The 22,035-nt window shown below is 36.0% G+C and overlaps 1 protein-coding gene across 3 annotated transcripts; it reads right to left on the bottom strand.

Annotated features, from left to right (window-relative positions):
• Positions 1 to 7,970: 7,970 nt before the first annotated feature.
• Positions 7,971 to 14,423, bottom strand: LOC145205017 (uncharacterized). Of its 3 annotated transcripts, none has more exons than XM_080077639.1 (11): positions 14,157 to 14,423; positions 13,945 to 14,019; positions 13,627 to 13,691; positions 11,557 to 11,802; positions 11,318 to 11,495; positions 11,039 to 11,127; positions 10,856 to 10,980; positions 10,632 to 10,795; positions 10,371 to 10,561; positions 10,115 to 10,199; positions 7,971 to 8,285 (listed from the first exon to the last, which is right to left on the bottom strand). In XM_080077639.1, the coding sequence occupies exons 1-11, from the start codon at positions 14,375 to 14,377 to the stop codon at positions 8,081 to 8,083; spliced, it is 1,644 nt and encodes a 547-aa protein (XP_079933765.1). In that variant the 5' UTR covers positions 14,378 to 14,423; the 3' UTR covers positions 7,971 to 8,080. The 3 variants fall into 3 exon arrangements, with proteins under 3 accessions (XP_079933765.1, XP_079933766.1, XP_079933767.1); XM_080077640.1 differs by having other exon boundaries at positions 10,650 to 10,795; XM_080077641.1 differs by lacking the exon at positions 13,945 to 14,019.
• Positions 14,424 to 22,035: the final 7,612 nt, after the last annotated feature.

Raw genomic sequence — 22,035 nt, 5'->3', positions numbered from 1 at the left:
CCCAGCTTCTTCTGGAACAGTGCTGACGTTGTCATCGTTGTTGCGCTCTTTTCTTCTTGAAACAGTCATTCGCATTTTTTCATTGCCCGGTCGATAGTTTACTGTTTGCTGCAAAGGCTTTTTGAAACAAGATTGTGAGATATTATTTTAGAAAATAATTTCCCGATAAATTATAACATTATTTATCCTAAGTTTTTGCAGCTGGTATAAGCTGGGCGCATTGCAAGCAACCATCACCAATGAGTTTCCACTGGGGAAAAGCCAGTCGACGGGCGTGAAAAATTACCGGATCCTCACGACCCTCAACAAATCGCGGTCGCCGGTGACATCTCGGACCGTTCTCAGTGAATACCAAATCTTTTATTTCATTAAAACAGGCTCTTGAGTTATGATACGCCATAGGTGGCATAAAACGCTGAAAAGGTAGCACGAAAATTTATGATTAATTTCAAAAGCTTTTTACTTCTTTTTTGCTTTAGTTGTTAAGAAAAAATCTTAAAGGCATAAAGTTCATTAATACGTGTACCTTTGATGCGTACATGGGTTCCATATCTTTCTTTAACCATGGGTCAATATGTTTGTTGCTTTGGTCAAAGTTACTTGGCATAGATTGCTGCAATAAAAAAATCTTGTTGACAATAAACCATCCTAAAATTACCCAACTAATTCATTTACCCGGGGGTGGATCGGAGGATATTGTGGTGGGTAGTCACCCGTTCTTTGTCTGGGATGCGGCTGAGTATAGTTGTAATCGTGCGCATATCCGTAGTTGGCATACGCTGGCACGTTTGGGTAGTTTGGGGGATAACGCAACGAGCGGCGATTCCATTCAGGTTGATTGTAACTCTCCGAGTTCTGTAAGTGCTACTGTTAAATTTTCTTCGCAAGAATAGAAGGCAAGCATTATATTCGCTTTTAACGAAAATTTCCGTTACATTTTTTATGTTATAACTAGATCTCCAAGATTAAGATTGGTAGTGCTTTCTAAGCAATTAAAAAAAAAAATTTGTCTTCGCTCAATCAAAAGAACTATGTTAATAATATAACAGCCAACATGTGCGGATGTTATTTTTCTACAGCAAACAAGTTAGTCGTTTTCAAAGCCTGTTTTACGTGAAAAAAGCGATACGGAACCTACCTCGTTTGCATAAAACCCGTAATCGTCATTTGGTTCCTTTAAATTGGACCTGTTCTGGTACTTGGATGGATAACTTGGTAAGTGCGAAGCATTAGGTGGTTTATTGTAACCGTACGCAGCACGAGGTAAATACTGTTCGTCGGGGTTTTCTCTATGTGGGGTCGCATTGTTTATTTGTTGGTTTCTTAAGTATGGTTGCTGTGGGTATCCAGGTGGAGAAATTTCCTGACCAAAGCTTTTATCTGGGTAATACCCATACCGAGACCACTTTGCAGCATTGTTATTTCTCAGATTGTAACCAAATGGGGGGCCCTGCTGAAAATGGGAAACGGCAATTATAACGTGTACGAGTTTTGCATTGCAAATAATGCCCCGCACCTAACGAATTTAAACCACCACCACCACCATTTCACCTTAGTGCTTTGCACTTATACCTGACTGTCGTTAAAATAATCATGTTCGGTTTTGGTGGTTGCTGTTTGAGGATTTCTTTCCTCCCTGCCCCCTGAAAAATCACCCGGAATCTTATCGCCTAAACTCTCAGCGCCATTTTGTCGTTCGTCGGCGTTTTTCCACCGCTCATAAAAGTACGTGTCAAGTTCCTTTGAACAAATGACCAATTAATACAGATTTCTTTGTTTTTGAGCATCAGATTAATGTTGATCAACTAAGATACATTTTATACCAATAGAAAAAAAAACTTTTTACGGAATAGGCCTTTTGTTGTGTGCTTTAATAAACGGCCTGGAAACCTTTTTCATTGAAAATAAATGTTTCATAGTTTTGAATTAGTAAATTTAAATTATGACAAAAATGCCCCACTACCGATATGGCACCAGCTAAATACAACCTCTCGCATTCTCTGACGTGACTCTGCCCTTGACCTTGTGCGAGCGGATTCAGGCATTTGTTTGTAAACATCAGCACCTGGTTCGTTGAAAAACTGTGGTTGCTGGCAACAAAAATATATATGTCCACGGCTCCTCTACTCTTGTTCAACTTTACATGAAGGATGTATCATGTGCATTTTAAACTAATTTTTAGTGAAATAGAATTGTTAGTTATTTAACGATTAATTTTACTCCTAACATGCCAATAATTAGTTGCAGAGTTGTAAGCGGTCCCAAAATTGGAGTCTTTAACCCGGCCCAAAACCCGAAAAGAACGAATTTTTTTCAAACAAGGCTCGAATTAGGCCGGAATTTGGTAAAATTGCGGCACACATTAGGTTAAGGAAATGATTAAGCCCGAACCCGAATAATACTGGGCCGACTTACAACTCTTATTAGTTATATCTCATTGCCTATTACCAGTTAGTAAGTCGGTCGCTAGAATTTAAAAATCTACTTAAATCCTGACCTCATAACCTGGCGTCCTTCTTCGGGATCTTGGCATTTTTTGCCATTTCCATTGCAAAGATGTTAAATGCTAAAATGCATAATTAAGTCATTAGAATTTTTATCTTATGGGCATTTCAGTCGAACATTTAAGGACAGTAAGCAAATGAACTTGCCCGTTCGTTGCGTTCCATGACAAATAAATCCAGGTTTCCTCTAATTTTTCTCCATCTGTAATTTGAGTCTGCTTCGTACATGCCAGAAAACTGCCAATAAACGATACTTACAGTAACTAAAAAAATAGACGTGGACCAATGCGTAAACAAACCCCATTATTAGGATCTCCACAATCACCACCGCCACCCTATAAAGTAGAAATTGTTAATGACAAGTGAATCAGGATGAAAAAAACACAAGTCTTACTCACATTCATGTTGTAGTTGTGCGGATAATGTCCTGCCATTGGTGGAGTATATGAAGTTGTTTGGCCTGGCAGTGTAAAGTTTTCTCTTGAAGCTTCTGGGTGTGCTTCCCCACTAATAAATCGTGTTGTTTCCTTGTATAACTCCTGTGGATGGCCTGGTATCATGTTTCCCTGACCGGGTCAGACATTTTAGATGTCATAACCATGACGAGTTAATGTAGACAAAATTTATTTAACATGAGTAAATATCTTCTGCAGTGCAAATGAGCAACATTAGAAACGAACAGACGTTTTGTTGATCTAAAGCCAGAAAAGGACCACACTGAAAAACACTCGTGTCGCCAAGGCAACAGGTTTAGATTTGCCGCCATTGAAACACTTGAGCAACTCATGACTCTGTGTTGGTCTTGTAATAATGACGATGTTGAGGTATGGAGATTAAAAGTCGCACAGAGCGAAAGTGTGATGGGAATGCACTTAACACCTGCGACTCGAAACTGAAGGACACTCACGGAAAGGATACGGACATCTGGTCGCCAAACAAACATTATGGAGAATTCAAAACTTTTACATCAGAACCCTTTACAACTTTGCGAATAAAAAGTGTGTTACTTTGCTCGGAGAAGTCACTTATAAAATGGTCCGTTATAATACATTTGGTAGCAGCTGCCACCATCGCTACAAAAAATTACCATTTAGTGCTATTTGTGAAATCTGAAAGTAACATGAAAGCCTTGATCAATCACCCGTTTGAAGCCCAAATATCCAAGCTGTTACAGTGGAACAGACTTGAGCGGGGAGCAACGAGTGGAAAGAGCTTTTTCACTTGCCTGCTGTGACAACACTTAAGATACAAGCGAAAAGTGGATGGTTTTCCAACGCGTGCTTTTAATAAATCCGTAAAATGCTGCTTCACCGCATCCAATTTCCATTGTCAAAATATACAGCTTATGTTATATGATTATGTTAACGCAATTCAAATATAATAGAACATTTTTCTCCAGATACTATTTTTTATGCTAAGCTAAGTCCATAAGTTTGTAGTAAAACGTAATACGGCCGTATTTTTACATTATTGAAAGATTTGTTTCAAAATATTTGTGGTTTTAAGTAAAAAGATTTGTTTCAAAATATTTGTTCAAATATCGTCTTTAAAGTTATGTTACTTAAAACCATTTTTGTTGACATAAACAACTAAGAATAAGCTTGCTTTGGCCTAAAAATGAACAATATGATGAACAGTTCTTGTTTAAATAAGCCTAAACCAAACAAATGTAGATAGATACTTTATTTACAATTATGTACAATGCACTTCGTACTATTAACAAGAATAAACTTACACCTCACTTCCAAATAAAAAAAATTAACCAAAAGGTCCAAAAAATTTTTCCACCGCCCGCAAAAACTAACGTTATAACTTGCTTGGAATTGTTAACTAACAATACCTTTCATTACTCAACAAGAAAAACTCACAAAGAGCAAAACAGCAAGTTGATTTGTTAGAACCCAACTCTAATATGCTAGTACCTGATTTGTTAGTACCAGCAATACTGTAATTAACTAAAGTAAAGCAATATTAACACAAATATCCTAAAAATTTACTGTTGCACAAACGTACGTCAGTGATCTTTAAATTAATAAGTTCTGCTGATGACCAAAAAATAAACAAATGTTTATCTATATCCTCTTACGCCTGCAGTTGTTTTGTTATTATAAAGACCTACAAGATGTGCTACTTCGTTTAGTACCAACGTTTGTATCTTTTTGTTACTTTCCAGTTAAAAAAAGAGCAAATACAAACGGTTTTGTGACAAGACACAAATATGTACGCTCGATAAGCTCGCCTCCTGTTAGTGACGTACTTTAAACCTGAATAGTGGTGGTGCTAAAGAGCTGCTTGCTTTCATCTGTTGGAATTTGATAAACTTGTTTAATTAAAGGAATAAATTTTGTATTTAATTGATTTCATTTACAACTGGGTATATATTTTCGAGCTAAAATCGGATCGCTATGAAACACGCGAGCATAACATGGAAATTCTTAATAATTTAAAATAGTTGCAATCGTCTAATTGTTAACTTAATTGTTTTCATGTGCGAAATTATAGGCCTACACTTTATAGATATATATCTACCTATACCATATATGGTAGACCTCACTTTTGGCCTACCATATTTTCATCACGATAAAGGAGTACATATTGTTAAAAAGAAAAAATACTTTAAGGGACCCCCAAAAAATAAAAGCCTCAGATTGGACGTTGTAGAATAGTTTGGATAAAGCTTTAACGGTAATTACATAAAATAAGCTTGTATTTTCAAAAAACTGTAAAATCCACCTGTATTCTTTAAAAAAATAAGCTTTGGCTGTTTTTAAAGCCAAATAATTGTCACATATGTATTTGGTAAATCAAAAATTAAAAAAAAAAAAGAGGACGACTTGTTTTTTATCAAAAAGAAGGACAGCGCAAAGTGGACTGGATCGGTAAACCATAATACAACCTCCTGGTTGTGCAGAACAGTAGTTCCAATATTTCTAAACTTTGAATTTGCGACACCGTGATGGGTATGCATTTTTATCAGTAAAACAATGAAGCCCTTCGATGATTTAGTTTTCATGAAGGGCGGTTTTGAGCCAGTGCCCTTAACAGGGGTCCGCAAATATTTTTTGGGGCAACCCTAAAAAAAATTGCTCTAAATTCTCGCGACCCAAGCATTTTGTTAGCATTTAAGTTTGTGGAAAATACTAAGCAACTAAATATCAATATGAGGGCTGCTATTATGCTATTGTCAGTTGCTATTTTCATATAAAACAATAGGTAAACGAACGCATTTATTCTAACAAATGAGAACGATGGGCTCTGTGTTGAGAACACAGCAAATCAATTCGAGCTTTAATTTGAGACGGCAAGCCGAAGATCGTCCTCTACTTGTAGTCTTGATCTGTATTTGCTTTTAATATAAGATAGTGCAAAAAACGCATGACTGCTTGCACAGGTGCGCTTAACTTATTGCATTGTCACATAGACCAGTGGTCTGCAACCCGACCCCAAGTGCCTAAACTTTTTCTGGGGTCGCTATAAATTCACTTTATTGACGTTTAAATTTATGACCAAAAATGAGAAGTTTTTGTTCTAGTTTGCACCATTTTCTCATGTTTTGCAGTACAGCTTGGTACCTCGTGTAACAATCTAATCATTGTGATGCAATAATCAAAACCGAATACCGTATTTACTCGATTGTAAGCCACCCTCGTTTATGAGCGGCCCTTCGATTGTAAGCCGCACGCTGGAATTTGAGATATGATTGTTTCATAATACAACTTTCAGTTGTTATATATCTGCCCCATATCCGTTAGTTACGTTGATAACTGTGCCCAACAGAACGCATATCGACGTATAATCTGTACACGCAAAGAAGTTTTAAACCCCAATTACATTAAAAAATCGGGAGTGTAAAAATAATATCGGTATAAAATTAAAATGTAACCCGCCCCCGATTATAAGCCGCACAAACGGCAGGTAAAAAACAATATGAGCCGCGGCTTACAATCGAGTAAATACGGTAGTTGCGACCCAAATCTACATCAAATACAAGCTGTCCCATCCAATGGTACACGATAGAGCCCCATGAATGACCTATTGTGTCCAAAATAATACAACGGGTAGAGGTACACATGTATTTACTGATTTCTGCAAACTGGTAAGCTGTAACGCGAATTAGACTGGCCAAATTAAATCAAACTTATGGATTCTAACATTTAAACGTAATAATGCACACTGAATGCTAATAGTTGATGAAAGTTCTTTCAGTTTCGGCATTACTGAAGCATTTTTCTCCCCATCGGAAAAAAATGTGGTCGCATGTAAATGCTGACTTCATTTTCTCTTAAATTGGAGTCGCTTTTAAAAAAGGTCGAGTTCACTGACATATGTAACAGTTACGTGGTCATATGTAACAATGCAATGATAATTACAAGGTTGAAAAAAGCCGAAGTTCATTAATACTGTAGATGCGATGCTTATATTCATGGAAAACTTTGAAAAAATTCGCGATCCAGACTGGAAGGCTTCGCACCCCAAATTTGGGTCGCGATCCACTATTTGCGGACCCTGCCCTAGAAAGGGGTCGATTTGGTAAAAAGGTTAAAGACCCCTGGACTAAAACACTCCGTGCAAGTAAAAAAAATAAGCACAGTTAGCCAGACAACTTGTGACGTCACAAATGAGCACTGCGTTAATGAGTTAAAACAAGCTGTTATGATATTGATAAAACTGAAAAGGCCAAAGGTGGGCGACCTTTTTGTATGCACGGGCCAAAAAAGGGATATTTTGGAGACGGGTCGCAACAATGGTCATGCAATAACATAAGAATGTAGAAAAACTCAACTTAAACACGTATTTGTTAGATGTGAACATGTACAATTTTAAGTGAACAGTACTTGCTTCTTCCGACTTTAATAAACAGGTTTGCTTATGATATACTAACAATCATGCCCACTCACACAGTAAACTTCGACACAACTCTATGATACAGTTCCAAGGCAAGCCCACATACACACAATAATTTTGTCTTTGTAAGTAACAATGCATGTTTTTAGTAATCAACTAATAACTTTTAGCGTTTAATTTAAAAACTGGATGCATAAATGGGATTTAACGCATACATAGCACTTGGCCGATCAAAAAAAAAAAAGAATTTTTAATGCGGTCAGAAGTTGCTCGCCGGATGGGAAATAAGAAAGCGCAAAACAGAAACAAAAAAGTATTTTAATAATTTTTAGTGCCTTTTTTCTGGTTTCGAAATGCGTGATAAATTTATCATCGTTATCCTGATAGCCTAAATTTTTTACAGATATTAAAGTGGCCGACTGGATTTTGAAACATACGTACGAAAACAACCACCCTCTAATTTTTTTGCTGTTGTTAATGTGATGCATTATACTTGCCTTACAAAAATACTATAGTTTATGATATTTCAAACACCTTTTGTTACATATCAAAGCAAAGTATTTTGTGGACAAGGCTGAAATTTTGTAGGGATAATGAATAAAACAACCACCCGACAATGAGTTAAAAGTTGCAAAATACAATAATAAATTTATTTCTACGACCGCAGCAAAATACAAATATCGGTACCGAAACAAAAAACAAAAATAAACAAATGCCTGAAACGAATAACTTTAAGTATGTAACGCGGCTCTTCCAGAAGAGTGCAATTGACAATCCTCATTTGTCGGAGGCTCAGCCAGATTTTCGCCTGAATTATTTAATCGAGGATCATTCCACGATGTCACGTGGTTCACATGATCTATGAAAAAAGTTTGTCCGTCGCTTAAACTGGCTCGTTCCCATCCGAAGGGCATCTCTTCATGCTCTAACTCCATTCTGTGTTGAAAACAAACAATGTTACAGGGAGTGAAAAAGGAACTTAAACCGTCGAGAGTGAAACTCCAGCTACAAATGATAATAGAAAAAAATGTATTATGACATTCAATTCTATTTGTTGTGGAAAGACTAACACCATAACCTAATTCAAAGTAACGCTGCTCAAAACTAGGGTATTTTCATTTTCAAATGAAAAAATATTTTTTTCAAATGATTAAACAAGTGTGTCGTCAAATAATATAAAATATTTCTGATGTAGACGTAGGCCCATCCATTATTAATTTTTTTTTTTTTTTGTCCAAAATAGGCTACTACATTAGTATACATGCTGCATTTTTTGGGTCAGTTAGACAGAACAATATTGTTGACAAAAAACATCACAAATCAACAGAAAATAATTCCAGGCATGATTGATTTCCAAATATATTTTCTGATTTAAAACTATGTAATTGGCGTAGAACATAGAGGTGTGAGATTTGAGTTATGTCATCACTCCAACAAACGACGATCTCAAGGCAACAGTTCGTTTGTCTCGACGTAAACGGGCGTTTATTAGAACAATGACATCAGTAGAACTTGAGAGAGATATACTTCAGTCATATGAAAGGGGCATTTTTGAACAACACATACTTTTAACGCAATGAAGAGGACAAGTAAAGGACATGCTGGCACCGACTTTAAAAACAAATTAAAGAAAGAAGAAATAGCAGCAGCTACAAGCCAGTATAATACATTGGTACGCGCTGTTACGTTGAGGTTTCAATTCGTGAAATGAGGCATGTATGCTATACACCAGTGGTGGGCAACCTGCGGCATAGGTGTTGTTGCATTTAAAGATAGTGCAGCATAATTGTTGATGAGACTTTTGACATCAGAAAATATTAGTTATCGATTTGTGTACGTCAAGTGGACGAAATCTCTTTCAGATCATGAAGACTTTTTTGGTGGATAAAAAAAAAGCGTGGAACATTTTCACACTATACAGCAGGCATTGCTGTCGTCAAAAAATACAAACATATTTGCATAGGTTAGTCATACGATGAGGCAGCAAATATGTGAGGTCGGACTAGCTGAGTGCAGATAAAGAGTTAATCCACTGGCAACATATGTCTATTCCGCTAGACACCAAATCAATTTAGTTGTTCTAGAGTACTTAAAAAAATCATCACGCAGTTACAACGCTTCAAGTTCTGTCCTGTGAAATTCATTCCAATACAAAATATTTCCAAATTTTTTTATCGAAAATCAAACTGTAGTAAAAAATCGATCACCTGAATAGAAAACTAGTCACTGACTTAAAACAGCTGTTGGAAAAAAACGTTTTGCCAATAAGCTCGTCTTTCAAAGTGTTTCCGTTAGTTATTCGCGATTGTTTGTACTTTTTGTTTTGTATTGTTTTTCAATACGCCGACTTTCTTTGCTTACATTCGACGCTGCTTGATATTAATCAAATGTCTCAGATGTTAATAAAATATCCATTTCTATACCGAATGCTGCGATTCATGCGAAAACTTCGAGGCGTTAGTATCAAAAAATTTTGTTTAACTGCTCTGCTAATCATGGTTTTATAAAATGATGTTTGTACGCTAGATACGTGCGAAGTCCGATAAGGTAAAGGAGAAAGTGCATGTTACTTATGGAATATAGATAGTTGCGTAGATGTACAGGTCCTGTAAATACGCGAGTAGAGGGGAAAATCGTTAAAATGACCAAAACAATACAAAGCGACACGTGTTAACTAAAAATTGTTCTGCAGCATCATGACGAACATCCAATTTTAAATCCCTATCCGCTGTAGTTTGCAAACTTCTACGCCTATGAACATATACCTGGTGCTTTCAATACATTGGTTTGCTTCTTGTAGTATAGATTTCCATTTGGCTTCATTGTTTGTTGTGTCATGAAGATTGGGAACTGTGAAGTTAAACAAATAAAGATGTAGAAATGAAATATAACATTGGATCCGAATCTTTTGGTGTATTTTAAAATCTATTCTTTATCAACTTTACAATTTTTAACTGCACAGTTTCTTCCGAAATCTACAGCTTGAATAAAAAAAGGAACCACCCTTCTGTCCCAGCTTACCAGCTTTACAAATTCTATCCAAAAACAAAATTAGATGATAAATAGTTTGTTCATTTGACTCCCGAATCTTCTTCAGTTTTCGGCATTCACATTCAACTAAAGCAACATGTTTTTCATGTTCATTTTCATCATCCAACTTAACAATGGAGGTTTCACTTGACTGCAAAGTGTTAATTTCTTCTTTTAATAACCTGCAAACAAAAGAAAAGTTTTAAAAAGCATTGTTATTACACCGTAATACACCATTATATAATTGCATACATTATTTGCTTTTCATACTCGTGTTTAGAAACTGCCTGACTTTGTAGATCACTCGCAGGTTTTGGATTAACTTGCAATTTCCCTTTAAGTTCCAGCAATTTCTCATTCAGCAATATGTTTTCACTCTCAAGTTGAAGTATGTTACCTTTTAATAAAGATATTTCCTAAAACACATTGGGTAAATATGAATTTTGTAAATATATGTGATCAATCTGATAAAATACCTCTTGAAGATGACCTGTTTGCATACTACTTTTTCGAGTTTCTTTAGGTATTGGTGTTTCTTGTGCAGTAACTTTACGAGGATGATCAACTTCATTTTCCAAAATATTGTCTTCATGTAAATTACCTATGTATGTAATATATAATTTATGAACATAGCATTATGTGACAGGTGTTTTACATACTAGTGTGTTCAAAATTTTTGCTGATGGCATTGTAGATTTGGTGAATTTTGTAGATTGATGTTTTTGCAGGCAAACAGGAAAGAGAAAATCTAACAAAACAAGTGTTACTTCTACCTATTGCTGGCACTAATTCTGTAGAAGCCAGCCCAATCAAAAACTTGAAAAGGCTCAAATATATTTATTTCATAGAGAAATTATAGCATTTTATAATATTTAGCATTTTTATTTAGCATTTTTATTCAGCCATTAGTTTTACCTAAATACATCTTGTCTATGTACCTTGGATGTAAGTGCAATTTTTCCCGCAGAAGCAGAGATGAAATGTCTGTTAAACTTTTGTTGATCACTGAAATATTGTTCACAAATAAAACAACATCTCCAACCATAATGTTAGTTTGTACATCAAGGTCACTGCCAGGCGTAATTTGTGCAACCCGCGTGATAGTGAGTGGTAAACCTATTGGATATTTATGTTTAGAACAAACAATCAATTGAAGAGTTAAATAAAGACTACTTACTTTGCCTCGGCACATGTGAGTTATTACCATTAATAAAACAATTTTCTGTGCTTTGATCCACTTTTAATCCTAATCCAGCAGTTGTTTTCTGCATGATATACTCTTGACTGAGTGATGACATATCACGAACAATTTCTTCACAGTCACTATTGCAACAAGAGGTTGTTGATTGATCAGTTTCGCAGCCATGCAAGGATCTTGTAGAGGTATCCACTGTAACATCTTTGCTCACTTGTCTTTGTAATGCTGGGAAATGAAATCAATACTTTAGGCTGTGTTCAATTCAACATGCTGACAGAAAGCCGTAAGTAACAATACTAGCAACTCAATGTGATTAAGAACTGCCGAATACAATATTTATGATGAAGGAATATGTTGACAAATAATATCTGGAAAGAAACCCTTTAATCAGACATAAACTAGAAGGGTGGCTTAGCACATATTGCCATTGCATATACATTATAACCTACTTTAAAACATTACTATATTTCCTACACTTACTTTATAATGGGTCCCATATTATCTACTGTCTTTATAACATTGGTTGTTTCTGCAGGCAGAAACTCATGGGTCCCCACACATGCAAAGTTGTAAATAATGCATTTCAAGAGATAACTATGAGAAAGTTTGTTGTTGTAAGGTAAAATACAGTGACTGGTACTGAACATAAATAAATATGCTGTATGGACTACAAATTATTCAAATTTCATTCCATTCATCCAAATAGCATATTTATTTACGCTTGGTACCGGTCACTGTGTTTTATCTGACAACAACAAACTTTCTCATAGTTATGAATATTCATTCCATTCATACAAGGTTTTTCTCTGTCTGAGAAAAAAGGCTAAACACAACAATCAGCTCCTTTTAATTACGAATTGCACCTGATTGTAAGGGGTAGAGGGGTAGTGGGTAAATGATAGTGCTACAGGGTAAAGCAACAATCGACACCCATAAGTGGCACACTCCAGAAGCTGTCTAAATTTTATTCAATTCAGACATTGTTTAAAAAATTGACCCATTTTGGGGGCTAGTGGGGTAAATGTTGGGGTCAAAGGGTTTAACAAAACAATAGAAAACTATAAATAGCACACTCTATAAACTGTTGAAATTTTATCAAATTCGGACATGGTTTAAAACATTCACCAATTTTAGGGGGCTAGAGAGGTAATATTGGGGCTACGGGGTTAAACACAACAATTGACACCTATAAATGACAAATTCTACAAGCTGTCCAAATTTCATCTAATTCCGACACCGTTTAAAAAACTCACCCATTTTAGGGGGTTAGTGGGGCAACTAATGGGGTTTTACACCCAAAAGTAAAAAATATGAAATTACAATGACCCAATCAACAGTCATGTAAATTTTTATCCAAATCGGCCAATGTTTAAATTTCTGGCCACTAGAGGTGTTTTTAGCAACATTTGTTAACACATGTGACGTCATAAGGCTGTTAACACCCCTCTGACTGGCATGTGCAAAAACGTCCTCCAAGTAATGCACAAACACAAGTAGCATATTCTCTGGTACCTTTACTATACTGTTACTCCACAGAATTTTTCGTTTGTGGTGCGCAAAAACGTTTTACATTTTGGGGGCTAACGGGGAAAATACTGGTGTTATTAACTGAAACGAAGCGGATAGCACATCTACATAACTATATCTACCATCTGTGAAAGTTTCATCCAAATCCACCAAAGATTTCATGCCAAAAGTGCATGGAAACGCTTCGGCAGAAAAAAGAAAAAAAAAAGAAAAAAAAAAGAAAAAAACAAGAAAAAAGAAAAAAACAGAGTGAAATCAAGATGTGTCCCCTTCAGGGAAGGGGGCTCATAATTAGTATTGTTGGTTTCCATGTGAAGAAGTTTTATGTTGCAAAAAGTGAAGCAGGTGTGCTCCTGGTTTGCTATGTAGCTTTTTCTGCTAAATCTTTGTTAAAAATTAAGGTTGAAAATGTGTCAAAATACAAATTTGTAACTCAGATTCACTTGGTAAAACCATTTTTTCCAAAAATGGCAGTTTAGTTTAGATTCACTGTAGAACCTCAAATTGTTTTTGAGAACATACCTGATGCTTTTAATTTAAGTTCTGCTTTTGACATCTGTAAATCCATCAGCTTTATTTGATTTGACCTACAACAAAGAAGATTAAATAATCATACATAGTAAAATAACTTTTGTGAAAAAAATCTAAAAGATTTAAAAAGCGGTAAAACATATGGCTTACTGATGAAAGAACAAATAAACTTTTTTCCCATTTGTCAAAAATTAAAAAAAAAACAGTGCAAATGGTCAAAAAATATTTTTGGCTATAAACTGAGTGTTGTTGAAAAGATAATGATCAAGAGAAAATGTAAGTACAGCATAAAAAGCATGCCAACAGCACCTTGATAATTCATCTGCAGTTGTTATAAGCACTACAAAACCAGTTTGTGAAGCCTGTCGCAACAATTGTACAGCTCTGTAAATCATATTAAACCAATAAAACAAACAGAAGCATGTAACAGTGAACATACAAAATATAAAGCTAAAATTCTGTTTTTTTTATTGATTGATTTTGTACTTACAGCACATTTTAGTCAGTGTAATCAAATGCACCTTTTTTTAGTTAATCCGTTCAATTTTCTGTTGTTAACTTCCAAAATTTCATCATTTAGAAAAACTGCATTAGTCTTTGCCACTGCTCCTCCTGGAAGTATTCGCTTCACATAAATCCCAAACATAAAAACTAAACCATGCCATACTTGCTGTCCACCAGATATTTTTAAACCAAGGCCTTCAGTAGCTGTGCTAATTTCAATTCTGTTTGTTTGACGCATTTTAGAGAAGTATAATAATAATTTCCTGTTAAAAAATGTTTCACAATGTGCATTAATTCACTTCACTCGCATCAACGACACAAGGTTCAGTTGAAAACATCCATAAGCACAGGATTTTAGGTTCGGCCTGATTCGGCCGAAATTATTCGGCCTCGTGGCCGAATATTCGGTTTCGGCCCGAACCTTTTTAGGCAGGTTCGGTGCATCACTAAAATGAACCTTTAGCTGTTGAAGGTAAGAAATGAATACCAAGGATGTCTAATAATATCAATGAAGGAAACCAGTACAGATGAATCCGGTTAATTGCATCATCGATTTGCCAAGGGCTTTTGATGCGATTAACCCGATTATGCCATAATCCGGTTGCTATGTAAACAGTACACGCCGTTAACATAAGTGCTCATTTTCACTTTCCCAGCTAAAACAAAGTTGCAGTGACGCTCAACTATGGAAAGGAGCAGTGATTTCTCTCTTTTGTTGCTGAGAATTGAAAAAAGACTCTCAAGTCAAAACTAGATTTTTTGCGATTGAAGATGTACGAAACAGTACAAAAATACATTATGAGATACTCTCTTGGGCTAATATTCTCAAATGCATTGAAGTGGTACCACATGTAAGTGCTTGTAAACACCACATGTAAAGGCTTGCAAAAATATTAGTCGAAAAGGGTATCTATGATGTTTTTGTGATAACAAACCCTAACTCTAATAGTACTAACAGTTAAGACTTTTGTATGTTTTATTATACCCAAACAAAGGTGTTAGCCCTGTCAGGAACACCCATTTAGTTTTACCACACTATGGCACCAAATACATATAAAATAAATGCAGTCAGACGAGTGACCAGAGGCTATGCTATACAAGTGGCAAAATCATGCATCAGGGATCAGGCAATATAAAAGAACTTCAAATTGACAAAGTGAAATTGATGCACGATTCTGGGGATTCATTTATTTCAGGCCACTTTAGATGAACAGTGCAATTAACAATTCAAAACCCAGTGTATAAACCCTAGGCCAAACAGAATCAACCGTACTTTTACTGTTATACTTTTTAAGTATTCGATGAATTTTCTGCTGCTGTTCATGGTGATCCCATGCCTTTTGCGTTGAAAAATAAAATCTAGTTTGAACTGAAATCCACCCACAGTAGCAGTTTTCCGGTGATTACTGTTCTGCATGCAATTAACAATGCATGTTTTACATTACACTTTGAAGTTTTTAATTGTTCTTGCAAGAACCAGGTTCTTGCACTTTTTTTCATTTACGAATTCACTTGCTATTGCTTTGGTTATGCATTTAATTATAATTATAATCTACATTACATACAATAGTGTATTGCTAGTTATGAGTTACGTAGATTTGGTGTTTTAGAGCAGTCCCTCTTTCTCACCTAAAAATGTTCTGTCGCAACTGTTCTTTTGCATGTGCAATATGCAGTAACTACGGACTCACTTTTCTCGCTCGGATTTCATGAAATAAGATCCACTTGGGTGCGCACACGCAATTTTCATCAAAAGGGCAAACTTGGGTGGAAAGTAGGAATACAATTAAAAGAGCAAATTTAATGGGGCTTCTCTAAAACAGTGCTGCGCAATATTTTTTCACGCACGTCGCACCGCACGAGCTTTAAATTGTCGGCGGCACACCCGAACCAAAAATGTGATTGCAGATGTACGAAACAGCACAAAAATACATTATGGATTTAGTGAGATATCAGATATCTGGCATTGTTTAGATGAGCACATTCCACAATCGCGGTATGACGTCTTTCGGACAAAAATCGACCATTGTGAAAACATAGGACGTCGAAATGACGTCAAATTAAGGTCAAAAATTAGTCTAAATTGTAAGGTCCCAAAACAACCGGTATTCGACGCCAATTTAATGGCATATTAGGCACGTTTAGCTAACGATGAATTTTTCACGTCTATTCGACGTCGTAATTTAGTGTCTTCGCAACTTTGTCGTAATTTGGATTCAATATCAACGTCTTTCTTTTCACGTTGAAATTATGTGCATTTGTCGACGTTGAAATGAAGTCGCCAAAACGTCGTCGATGAAACTACGTTTGTTGGTTTAATAATCGACCACATTTCAACGTTGAAATCCGACCAAAAACCAAACCAAAGTGAAACTAAAACGTCAAAAACGTTAATAAACGTCGATTTTTTGACAAATTGGACACGTTTGTAGCGGCAACATGCCAATACCCGCCATTTTGTATAGCTTTTTCCACAACAAAAGCACAGCCGCGTTCAGCAGGCCAGAAAACTAACTTCCCGTACGTCATAGAAAATACATCGCGCTCTAAAATGGCTCTGAGCTCCTCTTGACCGCTCACAGCGCTCGGGAATCCCCTGACTCCTGCCTATAGGCTATAAACCGCGAATTTTGGGGAAAATGCCATTTTTATGTTAACGCTTAGATTAGACAGACACAAACTAAACAGAAAGCAGACTTAGACAGGAACAAAAAATAAGGCAGACCTGCGTTAGCTTAGATGAGGCTAGAAAACTGACAAAGTATTTTTATTTAACTTGAAGCGTTCGGACTTAGAAAATTTAACAGTGGCTGGAAAAATGACTAAGTGTTTAAGTTTAAATAGAGGAGCGCGGACTTAGCCGATTTTAACTGAAATCTGCGCGCGAGCCAGCGGCCCTTAATTGCCGGCCAAAACAAAATGGCGGCCCCGGCCTCGAGTCTACCCGTGGCCATTAGACATCTTAGGCCGAGAAGAAATAATTAATTAACCGAAACATACAAGTCTAATTTATTAGAACTGAGACATAGAGTTGCAAGTCAATACTTAACCATGTTGGTGAAACATTACCTGTACTATTAAATATTTAAATCAAGTTTTGGATTCTTTTATGCTTTGGTGTTAATTGCTGATTACTGTTTTCTCTTTAATTACGATTCTATTTGAATAAGACTTCTTGAAATATTTCTGTCGCTGATAATAATCAAATAAACCAACAATAGTCAACGGATTATACAAGTGGTGCTTTCTGGAGTTTATCTCCTTTATCTTGAGGCAGCAGTTTGAACTATAAACTTAGTGAGACTCATAGCGCAAACCTATTGCGTTGTTAAATTGTGAGAGTAGCATTACCAGTACTTGAAGACTGCGCATGGACCTCCGCACGTTAAAGAAACATTGATTTTGTCGTAAAAATTCGACGTCGTAATTTAGTGTCTTCGTAACTTTGTCTTAATTTGGATAGAATTTTGACGTCTTTCTTTTCACGTTGAAATTATGTACATTTATTGATGTTAAAATAAAGTCGATTAGGCGTCGAAGAAGTAAAGGCATTTGTTGCATTAGTAATTAACCACATTTCAACGTTCAGAACAGGCCAAAAAGCAAACTCAAGTAAAAATTAAAAGTTAAAACCATTTCTGAACGTCGATTTTACGACATGTTTTGAACGTTAAGAAAACGTTGAATTTGTCGTTAATATTCGACGTCGTAATGCAACTTTGTGGTATTTTGGATTGAATTGCGACGTCTTTCTTTTCACGTTGAAATTATGTGTATTAGGGAACGTTAAAACAAAGTAGATTAAATGTCGCGAACGAAAGGGCAGTTACGCAACAAAACAATTAACCACATTTTAACGTCGAAATTTAAACCATTTTGAACATCAATTTAATAGCATATTTTAAAAGAGTAAATTATGTTGAACTTTTCGTGTGTACTTGTCATCATAATTCAATGCATGTATAACTCAATCTACGTTTCAACTAAAAAGTTTCAATTATGTCCACATATCGAAGTGAAGAAAGCACACAATTTTTGAGTAACTAACATGTAGCTGTAGCCAGTTTTCATAGCTGTAGCCAGATAACATGTAGCCAGTTGTCACACGCTGATTTGACAAAACATATCGATGTATAATATAAAAGCGTGATTGAAAAACATGGTCATTGACGTTTTATTTTAGCCAATATATTCTTGAAGAAGATTGTAATGCTAACCACAAAAAATACCGGCGTGCCTTTTGTCGATCAGGCTCATATGCCTGTAGTTTCATAAGTCTCGTGATATCCCTCTACCATGGGATCCAAACAATGGTACTTTATCAGACTGGGCGTTCGAACTCCCGCTGTTAGTCGCTTTGATATGTCAGTTTTAATAAATTCGATTTTGCGCTACTGCTTTCGCGCTGTTTTAGTTTTGTTCTCAAGGATCATGTGACCACGGTATCCAATAAACGCAAAGGGTGTGTTCGTCATTTTGGACCAAAATTTTTGGTCATATCTACGCAAGTTTAGCAGTGAGACGAAAATGCGAGCATAAGTATGGCCGCATATCACAGGCGTTATGGGATTCTTCGAGTTCTTTAGTATCTGTTCTGACGACAAAGAAGATCAAAGTAAACATTTAATTTTTCATGTCAACCATGAACGTGGGACTATTGAAAGGAATTTATGACAAGCTCGCATTGGCTCAACTCATCTCTTCAAAGTTGTGCAACGTAAATTACTTGTATCACTATTATGAGGATCCTTCCCAAAAGTGGCCTATTGTTTTAAAGTCTAACCGCTTTTCTCCTCATGTGGTTCGAGAAAGTTGGTTTAAATGTTGCAAGTAGAATACACATGTACATGGTCCGAATCGATTCTTCTTGTAGAAGCTATTAATTATGTTGAAATGGTATTTCTAAATGTATGACAAATGCAGTAGGTACGAGTAGCCTACAAGAGAAATGCTTTTTTTCCAATGCAACATATTTTTAATTACTGATTTTTTTGTACAGAGTGAAAGAGTTTGTGGGAGTTACTGACATACAGGAAGCAACTCTGGTTCACAAAGTTGGAAATCCCGAACGTCCCCGGACAACTACAATTTCTTATTGTGATTTTTGGTAGTTTTTCTTGTAATAAATTCTTTATTCGGTTTAACTTTTGTGTATTCTGCAGGTAATTGGAGGGTAATTTAGTTACGCTAGGGTTGTTGTTAGACGTCACAGTGGAAGAAAATTTGTTGCAGTTTTGACGTAAATATACAACAAAAAAGACGTCAGTAATAGGCGCAATTATAACGTCAACAAAACTCGTCAAATCAACGTCATTGCTAGACGTCGAAATTCCTAAAATTTGTTGCATATTCGACCTAAATATGTAATGTAAAAAGACGTCAGGAATCAACGGGATTTTAACGTTAGTGAAAGTCGTCAAATCAACGTCGTTGTTAGACGTCGAAATTCCTAAAATTTGTTGCATTTTCGACCAAAAAATCTTGGTGCAAACGACGTCTGGTCCGAACCATATGTTAACTTCATTTCGACGTCGTGGTGCCTGCTGGGAAGGTTTTTTAAGCAATGTCGTTGCCATTTTTTATCAACAACAAAGAAGAAAAAAGCTTTGTTCGCACAAGTAAGTTGTGCAGAAATGGAGCAAAATTTCTAGTAGCTGCGTTCGAAATTTTCCGAAAGACTAAAAAAATTTTTTTTACGATAGTCAAGGGCCAAACGTGAATTTTTTGTAAACGTAATTTTTTTAAACAAAAATATTATGTGCCTAAATATGTTGTGCATATATGCCATTTAATGTACACAAAAGATTTGTAATTTAATAAACAAGAAATAGATGAACAGTGTATCAAAGTGTAGGCTAAGTGCCCCCTCCTGCCCCTACGTGCCGGCGCCCATGGTAGTAAGCTTTAGTTTGGTGTTGTGAACTGTATCATTTGCTATAAAGTACACAAAAACAAAAATTTGAAAAGTTACGGTTTTGGGGCGGCACACCCGGCATCGTCCTGCGGCACACCAGTTGTGCCGCGGCACACCGGTTGCGGAGCATTGCTCTAGAGCAGGGGTGTGCAACCCGCGGCCCGCGGGCCACAATCCGGCCCGCCAAGCCATTTAGTGTGGCCCGCAACAACATTCTAAATTCAGAGCAAGTAAAAATGCACATTTTAGCAAAAAATCCTGGCTAGTTTTCGGTAAATCTCCTAAGTTGCTATACGTAACAAGAATAAGCTAAACCAGCGCATTGAACTTAATTCACCCAGACCTATAGTCTTCTATTCGCATTAGGTGCTTGTTGCGTATCTAAACCGAATGTGACGTAATATTCCTCTTTGTGTAGTAAACAATTACTTTGTTGTGAAAGGCAGTGTTGGGACGAAACTTACTTGCACCTCACATTTTAAAGTTGACTTGGCAAGCTTGGTGCGGAATGTTTTCTTAAGTTATATATCTGCGACAGCAGACTGAAAGGGTATTTTAGGAGTGTCAGGGCTTGCGAAATGTTAACAGCTAAGAAACGAAAAATTGATGGCGAAGGAAGGTTATTCAACAGCGAATGGTGCACAAAATATCTTGTTGAGCCACTTAACGAAGGTGTTGTCTGTCTCGTCTGCCAAAATACAATTGCTGTCATGAAAGAGTATATTAAACGACATTATTTGCAGTGGCGGCTCGTGCCTAAAATTTGTGGGGGTGCTGTTCAAAATTTTAGCCTTAATTGAACATATATAAGTTGGCAATATATAGAAAACCTACATTTAATTAGCAACTAATCTTAATTAGCAACTTCATTGTGACGTAATTTTTGTTACGCAATAATGTACACGAGTGTAAACAGCAGACGATATCATTTGTGTATTTTGTTTACTTGCACAGCGACGGCCAAACACCAAAACATGCAGTAGTAATGTGGAACAAAAACACAGGTGACACAGACTCGAAACTAAGCGGTTGTAAATACGGTAAAACACAACAAGAATATAGAAAAAAAGTAATGATTCGAAAAAGGTCGAAGTATTTCAGTTCGACAACACTTAAAAAAATGGTCATGTTTCATTTAAGTAACCTTATGGTCACAGTCAGCGTTTTTAACATATTATAGGACACTTCACAGATTATAATTGTCACACACAAAAATAGCCATACAGCTGTTTATTGGAATCATAACTGACAAATTTAACAACCACTTTACATTTGTGTCAGAACTTGTTTATTTTAACCTTTTTTTGAATTATTGTGTACAGACTATTATTTGTCTTTTAGATTCTTAACTGCTATAATTGCTGCTTTATTTGCTGGCAAATAGCTTATAATTGCTTTTTTTAAGTGCAAAACTCCTTCAAGCTTTAAAATTTACAACACTCTCACTTAAATTTAAACCATATTATTAAACCTTGTGCTTCCTTTTTACAACCAAAATGAATCATAAAGTTATAGTTTGGGCATGATAATTGGTAGCTTCTTCCTTGATTCCAAATGACAACTGAGAAACTGTTTTTTCTATTTAGTAGTACTAGCACTGCAACTGCAAGTCTTTTGGAAATAATGGTGTTCCTAACAAAGGTTTGCATCCTTTTCAGTTTTAAAAAGAACTGTTTTGCCTTTGAAGGACTCATTGAAACTGCAAAAAGGATTTTTCATCCTAGTAATTTCACTTGTCAAAACATCATCTAGATTATTTTCAAAGTAATCATGAACATCAGATCTACAGAAACATTTTCATTTCAGTAACTAGCTTTTCTTTGTCAACAATAGGATGTGCTTGGTGGTCAACACTATCTTGTCTGTAGAATGTTCATTCTTAAGAAACACTTCCTGTGAATCAATTTAGCAGCTACTGTTTAGACAAACAGTACATGTCCATTATATCAATACACATGATTGACTTCGTTGCAAATACTGTC

Source organism: Phallusia mammillata, chromosome 8 (assembly GCF_965637545.1).
Source record: "Phallusia mammillata chromosome 8, kaPhaMamm4.hap1.1, whole genome shotgun sequence".
NCBI classification, from domain to species: Eukaryota; Metazoa; Chordata; class Ascidiacea; order Phlebobranchia; family Ascidiidae; genus Phallusia; species Phallusia mammillata.
The sequence above is the reverse complement of the archived record's forward strand: the minus strand, read 5'-3'. Positions and strand labels throughout refer to the sequence as shown.